Source organism: Sinocyclocheilus rhinocerous, unplaced genomic scaffold (genome assembly GCF_001515625.1).
Source record: "Sinocyclocheilus rhinocerous isolate Xijiao unplaced genomic scaffold, SAMN03320098_v1.1 scaffold347, whole genome shotgun sequence".
Classification (NCBI taxonomy): Eukaryota; Metazoa; Chordata; class Actinopteri; order Cypriniformes; family Cyprinidae; genus Sinocyclocheilus; species Sinocyclocheilus rhinocerous.
In genome coordinates, this window is record NW_015632719.1 from 140,668 (window position 1) to 148,225 (window position 7,558).

The 7,558-nt window shown below is 41.1% G+C and overlaps 1 protein-coding gene across 1 annotated transcript in view; it reads right to left on the minus strand.

The window, feature by feature from the left end:
* Positions 1-811: 811 nt before the first annotated feature.
* The window catches only part of LOC107742810 (uncharacterized protein C10orf12), a 22,214-nt gene continuing 15,467 nt past the window's right edge, over positions 812-7,558 (minus strand). The window contains exons 3-7 of the mRNA XM_016555854.1: positions 6,964-7,043; positions 6,536-6,668; positions 5,905-6,198; positions 5,722-5,818; positions 812-5,589 (exon numbers count right to left, since the gene is read on the minus strand). Of these exons, the coding sequence (XP_016411340.1) occupies positions 1,248-5,589; positions 5,722-5,818; positions 5,905-6,198; positions 6,536-6,668; positions 6,964-7,043 (4,946 nt within the window). The 3' untranslated portion in view covers positions 812-1,247. The remainder of the gene's footprint in view (positions 5,590-5,721; positions 5,819-5,904; positions 6,199-6,535; positions 6,669-6,963; positions 7,044-7,558) is intronic.

Sequence of the window (7,558 nt, forward strand, 5' to 3'; positions counted from 1 at the left end):
ATAGTTGTATCTCGGCCAAATATTGTCCTATCCTAACAAACCATACATCAATGGAAAAATTGACACTTAAGACTGTATATAGTTCACATATAGTTCATCTCTTATGGTTATCTCCAACTAGCCAAATCCAGTGGACTTAAACATATTCCTGCTAATTTATCCAGTTTTAGAAAACCTGTCATCTTGGATCATTTTTTTTTTTTTGTAAAACTGCATCATAAATACAGCTGTTTAAAAACGTTTGAGACCATAATGACTCTTCTCTATAGAAAATCTATTTGAGAAACAAAAGTGATAGAAACTTCTGCATATGTTCTTATGTACATATCACCTGAAAAGGAAAAAACAACAACACTGTATACATCTAGACAATGAAAATATTAACTAACAAAATTAAAAAGCTATTAAAAACAAGCTGTGATCTTATAAAGAAGTAGTTTGGGACAAATTTCTCATCTATGTGCAAAAAGAATGATGCTTTATTTCTTGAGGCAACCTCAATCACTTATAAATACAGTTAAGAAAAAGGCACATTATTCAGGTTACAAAGCCACTTTTAATTAGCTAAAATTATTAATTGTTTAGAATCATTCCTTAAATAATATCTGGTTTAATAGTCCAATATTTCAAGCTATTCAACATAACGGTCAAACAAACAAGTGAGTTATTGGGTTATTTATGACCCAGGGGTATCAAACTCAATTCCTGGAGAGCTGGAGCCCTGCAGAGTTTAGATGCAACCCTAATTAAACACACCTGATCCAACTAATCAAGTCCTTCAGGCTTATTTGAAAACTACATGGTATGTGTGCTGGAGCAGGGTTGGCACTAAACTCTGCAGGACTCCGGCCCTCCAGGAATTGAGTTTGGCAGCCCTGTTTATAACTCAGATTTAAAATTCCCCAAGGGAATCAGAACCTTTATTGATTTTTACATTAATGGCTCTATCAACAACAACAACAACAACAAAAAGTAAGTCTTTTTTTTTCATAAACAAATAGATTTCTTTAAGCATAATTGGAAATGTTTGACACTGAAAAGAAATAACTCTGTGAAATGTCTTTGCCTGAACTACCCAACAATGACAAATCTCTCTCAGATGACAATAAATTCAAAGCTCCGAAAATGTACTGCCAAGCTTAAAAAAATAGCTTCAAAAATCTTTTTTTTTTTTTTTTTGAAAGCATCAGCACCCCTTGTTCTTATGAAATATTTCTACATGAGGTTCTAGTACCAGTACACATTGTTCATGGTTTTGAAGTCCTAGTACGTTTTGTGGGAGTGACCAGTGCTTCCAAGCCTCTCTTTGTGGAGGATTTGGGAGAGGCAGTCTGTGAAGTGGTGCCTTCCATCTTTCTTTGTGACCTAGTTAACACTTGGTCTTCCAACATCAGAGGTTTAATGTCCACATCTAAAGATTGTGATTCTAAATTATTAGGGCCTTTTTGAAACACCAGTTTCTTTGTGTCAACTTTAGTCCCACTTGCTTTTATTTGCTGTGCCTTAGTTCCAGTTTTGATCAGTATCTGTTTTTTACTCGAGGTGTTTGCTGAGGCATTCTCGCCGATGCCTTTTGTAGTTTTTGTGAGTGCCTTCAACCTCTTTGGAGAGGCACTGTCTTTGTGACACGGGTTCCTTTTCAACGCCCTTTGTTTGAGGGCAGAGTTTGTTTTTGCCGTCTTGGTCAGAGATGAGATCCTCTGAACCACAGACCTCGACCCTTTACATGTCGGCAGTTTTTGTTTGTTGGCTTTCTTTGGAATTATTGCCGTCTTGAGATGAGCACCTTTGAAAGTTTTCTCTTTGCATCTCTTGTTTTGCTGAACCTGAAGCTTCTCACGCATGTTGGAATATTTCCGAAGAATTCTAGCACTCGCTGGATTTTTCGCACTGCCTGCGGTCGGGGCAAGGCTCTCGGGAGCCTGTGCCGGCGTCACTCCAGCAAGACTCTGTGCCTTTGTACAGATCCGTGTGGCAGTTGTCGGTTCATGCTTTTCTTTACTCCTCATCGCAGAAATACCCTGACCTAAAGCTTTTGAGAGCAGCCTTTGATTCTTGGGGTTGTTCTTCACCGGTGATGCAATAGCAAACTTTTTCAGGTGCTTCTTCAACCGTTCGGCCTGGAGGCTCGGAAATATCCCGTGAGAGGACCCTGCTCCTGCTGCCGAAGTGTGAAAGCACAACTGTGTTTCAGAAGGAAGTCTGGTGTTCACCTTCTTAACAATTACAAGCGATTTTGTTTCAGTTGACTGCAGGAACCACCTGCAGATACTGGACAAATCAAAGGGCTTCATGAATAGCATTTGCACAGGGGATAACTTTTGTTGTTCCAATGGCCTTGACTTTCGTACTCTGCGTTTGCTTTTCCATATTTCTTTAAGCCTGTCTGCCTTGTTTTTGGGTTTTGGTGCAGGCTGACCCTCCTTGTCCATTGGAACCCAACTTTTGTGCATTTTATCAAACTTTGCATTCAAATTTGAAATCAACTGCTGGTGTTCTTCCCCCCTTAGCGCCTCCAAAAATTTTGGGGGACTGCAAACAATAGGTTCAGTCGTCTGAAGACTAGCTAGGCGGAAGGCTTCATCTGGCAAACTCGATGAGCCTCTTATTTGGGCCTCCATATGCTTCCGATTTGGGATTTTAACTTTTGAACTCAAGGGGCTCTCTTCAGCTTCCCCACTTGAGGATGCTGAAACCCTTTGTTGTCTCAGAGGACGTTTATTTCTATTTGGGGTTGTTGTTGAGCCACATGACTTTTCAGTATTAGACACATTCCCTCCTCTCAACGACATGTGTCCAGGGCTCTCTGATGTATCTACGACAGCAGATTTGTTGTTGCGGGGCTGTTCTGCAATTAAACTAGCACTGCTTCTTAAGGGCATGTGCCCATTGGCCTCGGTTTTTCTACAGGTAGCACTGGAGTGTGAATTGACAGGTTGTTCACCGAACCTTTTAATGGAACTTTTAACAGGAGAATCTTTAGTAACAGTCGGTTTAGAGCTAATAGTTCTACTTCGTAGAGGCATATGCGTTACTGCCTCGGAAGATGTACACACATCTCTATTAGCTGCCTGCTCACTAATAGAGCTGCTCCTTCTTAAAGGCATCTGCCCTTGCTTCTCTGAATGGCCTTCTGTCGGACTGATCGACTTGCTACTTGGCGCTTCAGTGTTACTTCTGCTTCTCAAAAGCATATTTTCAGAACTTGGTGAGGACTTGTTGATGGGTGAACAGGGTCCGCTAACAGACAGCTCAACAGGACTACTTTTATTTCTAAGTGGCATTTTTTCAGTGCTTTCAGAGGCTTGATTGTTCTGTTTGTGGTGTTTTCCACTCTCTGTAGTGGAGGAGGTGGTGCTTACGGACTCTGGAAGACCCTCAGGTGACAAAACACTTGGCAAATCATTATTCACTTTGACGCCTGGACTCGGATGCTTATCTCTACCAACAGCTGTTGCGGTTCTTGATTTTGGTCTTGTTTTGACTGTATGATCCACACCCAGACCGTTACAAGGTTTAGCAGCCGGGAGCTCCTGTGCTGTTTCAAGAATGTCAACAACTTTCAAATCAGGCTCCTGTTCAGTATGCACATTTGTTTCAGTAGAATGAGCCTTTGGGCTTTTATCATTGGCATGATCAACAAGTTCAGAAACACCACACTTCATGGAGTCTTTCATTACGTCAACGCTGCCTTTACTTCTACTACGCAAGCATCTGTCTGAGGACACTGCATGTTTTGCATTCAAAACTTTTGAAGTATGCGGATTCGATTCGTTCTCTTTACAATTGACAAGCGTTTGTACAGTTGAGACTTCAGTAAGGCTGGACACCGCTGAATCCCCTTGATTCTTCACTGGTAGTTCGGAAGAGTTCACTGTTTGGAGATTACTTTCAGTGTCATGCAAAACTTGCTCCTGAGCACCTCTATCCTCCTCAGTGTTTGCCTTTATTTCTGACGCCTCTGATTGTTCCTGGACATCTGCTGCAGTCTCGGCTTCTGTGGGGTTTTTTATTTCTCTCTCATTTCTCGGTTCCATGTCGACTTCATCAGCAGAGCACTCTTTGGCCATGTTAGGGGACACATGGCTCAGTGATGGCAAAGATTCATTCTCACGCTCAGCCTTTCTTTCTGTACCACATACCACCTCTTCTGGCATGGGCCCAATTTGGGAGTCACATCCGTCCTTCTGTACAGTGAGTTCTTTTGTTTCTGTGGTTTCTTCTACCATGTCCATGCGTTTTTCTTGCACTACTGCATTCAGAGTACAACTGGGAGCTTCTGAGATCAAATCTAGTTGCATGGTTAATTCACTCTGTTTACCTGACGGTTCACTGAAAAGTTGGCCACTGCTTTCAATTTTACCCGTTAGACTGGTTTCAACCATCAGACCCAGACTAGTTACTTTTACAACATCTCCTGGCATTTCATTCTCCACTATCTGCTCCGATGGTAATTTTGGAATAACATTTTTCATGCAGTCGCCTGCAAAAGGTGTGTTTACTAGAGGAACACTGCCAGACTTAGAAAGGACCTGCTTTGGAGTCACTGAGGTGTGCATGTCTGGCATACGAGCTGGACAATTCCCACTGCAATCACCTATAGATTTACGAGCTAAGGTACGGACGGTTTTTAGTTCCAAGTACTCCTCCACATATCTGTGCCCTCTTGTGCTCTTCCGGGCATTTTGTCGTGGATGCAGTCGATTACGAGATTGAGGCTGACATTCTGTTATTGATTTTCTAATATAAACTAGGTCACAATGGCTCATTTCAGGATCATTTATGAGACAACTTAAAGAGCCATTCCTTTGTATAAGGCAAGAACCTTTTCTGCTTTTCCTGGCTGTTCTTGGGGATATTGGTAAAACAACATTCAATGTCTTTTGAATTGTGGAGGGCATTACAACAGCATCTTCATTTTGTGCAAAAGAGCACTTCTGTGCTAACGGTGCATGATCAGACTCCACAGTACAAGTTGGCAAACATCGCTCAGCACTGCATAGACACTTCTTTACAGAATTGCTACTGGGAATTTGTTGACTGCATGACCCCAACACTTTTTTTGCTCCCAGATCAGCATCATTATCAGTAGTTGTCTTTGTCATGACCAGAAATTTAGTTGGAGAACTTACATTTCCACACTCAACACCTGTTCCACAAGATGAAGATGACAAAACTTCCATTTTGCCAATGTCAACTTGTTTTTCAGTCACTACACGGGCAGTACTGGAAACATCAGCCTTTAAAACCTCTGCAGTAGGCTTTTGACTGGTCCTGACAGATGACTCTTGAGTCTTACTAATGCTCACAGCAGCATCCACAGCGCATGTTCTCTCAGACCTCTGAATCTCAGCCCTGGTTTCAAACGATGCATGACTGTAGCCGGTTGTCGCCTGCTTCTCAGACAAATCTGGAGTGGGTGCTTGGAAATGGTTGGAGACAGCCACAGTCTTGACTTCGCTTTGTAAGAAGCCTAATGCTTCGACTATTTGGCGCTGGTGATGCAAACATAGCTTTGACATGAACTCTTCCAAAGTGGACACCGCCTGTAGATCTCTTACTTGGGCAAGACTCAGGTCGACAGAATCCCTGAAAGACCGGGCAAAAAATTTGACATATATAGACACTTTCTCAACTGCTTAAGAAAATACATGATTGGATGTGATAGGTAAACAATACATATAAACCTGGTAGAAACAGACTGTATATATCCTGCTTTACCTTTTCACCAAATGTGTAGCTGGGCTGACATGAGAATTCCTTAAAGATGTATGACCTTTGTTGCAATTCTTCTTAGTCGAAAGATCAAGAACTCCATCTAAAGAGACAAATTATTCAAAGGTAAGATGACCTGATTTCTTTTGAACTAGTAGCTCTTAATGTATTCATAATTCTATACTGTACCTTGCTCAAAATCCTCCACTTTGACCTTTCTCAGAGAGAGGTCCAGCGGGGCATCTTGGTCCACCATGATGAACTTTTTCTTAGCAGAAGCAACAGAGTCTATTTTGACAGCAGTGGATGAAGTGTGACAGCTAGTTTTCAGAAGGCTTTGGTCCTTTTTATCATTGTTCTGAAGGAAGTCCTGAGAGCAGTCGCTTCTGGAGGTATAATGTGAAGCTAACTCATTAATCATCTGCTGCACGATACCACAAGCCACCACAGGGATGTGAGGATCTGGAATTCTTGGCGAGTATTCTGTCGACAGTTCAATTAGATATGTTGTTAAAATAAAGCAAACCATTCGGCAACATAAAAGTCTGATAATAAATGTCACAGTTGATAAGGACTTAATTCAAATGTGCAGGTAATAGGAAACATGGAAAGGAAAATAATTCAGGCTTGGAGTAAATTAAACTTTATTACAGCTCTGCTAAATGCACATTAAAACTTGTGAGAGATTAATCGATTTATTTACTCTGGACAGTAACCGCTCTTACTAAAGTAATAGTTGCAGTCATTTCCATCACTATAATGCACCATGTCCCACCATTCATTACCACACAAATGACAGACTATGTGCTGGTATACTCACCTTTCCTGTGTAACACTGCATCCAGGAATTCCTCTGATTGCCACTCAAGTCTGCTTATATTAGAAAGATCTTTACCTAGTAAAGGTTTTCCACCACTTTCCACAATTTGTTTGGTGAGTGCAACTACATGTTCCTGTTCATGGAGGGAAATACAAAGAGAATAAAGGGTGGAGGTGTGTGCTTTAACATACTTTAGGAGACACGCATGCAACTTCAAATGTATTCAAATACCATGGTAAATGAAATTAACACTTAAAATACTAATCACTGAAAGCACTGTATCCACTGAACACATTACTTGAATCAATAGTATAGCTACTGCAAGAAAAACGATTCCCTAAGGTAAAAAAAAATCTGAACGGTTCTTCCAAGGTGTCTTGATATATCAGGAAAAGGGGGGGAAAGTGTAAATGAACAAAAAAAACTACCTTCACTTTTTCTCGTCTTAAGCAGCAGAAAAGACATTTTTCATCAAATGACCAATTTGACACACTTGCAGGCTTACAATCTGTGGATCCAAAAGAAGAGGCAAAATTCAACTGTGTGTGCAAGAAAGGGAACTTCGAAAAAACAAAAAAACAAACCCACCAGTTTTACAGACTAACTAGCTGTCTATTTTGGGTAGCGTGACTCTGTCAATGCAAAATGGAAATGGTCAACCAAAAGCTTCCTTAGACCAGTTTAATTAGATTTTTATTCCAATCCTCTAGTGCAGGGGTGGGCAAACTTGGCCCTTCCAGGCCACTTTCCTTCAGAGGTTATGGTGCGTTCAAGTCATGTCGGATATATCGTATTTACGAGTTGAACGCACATGAACGCCACCACAAAGTCGTTATTACGAGTGGGAAACTAAATTCTCTTTAAGCCCCGAGTTTCTGAGTTGGGGGCGTGTCAATGAGAAACATGGCGGAATCGATGGATTCAACGTCTGTAGTTGACGGTAAATTTTTGTTTAAATTGATAGTTTAGTTGTCCTATAAACTTAAATTGGTCATGTTCTTGTTACGCAGCTAGTTAATGAAA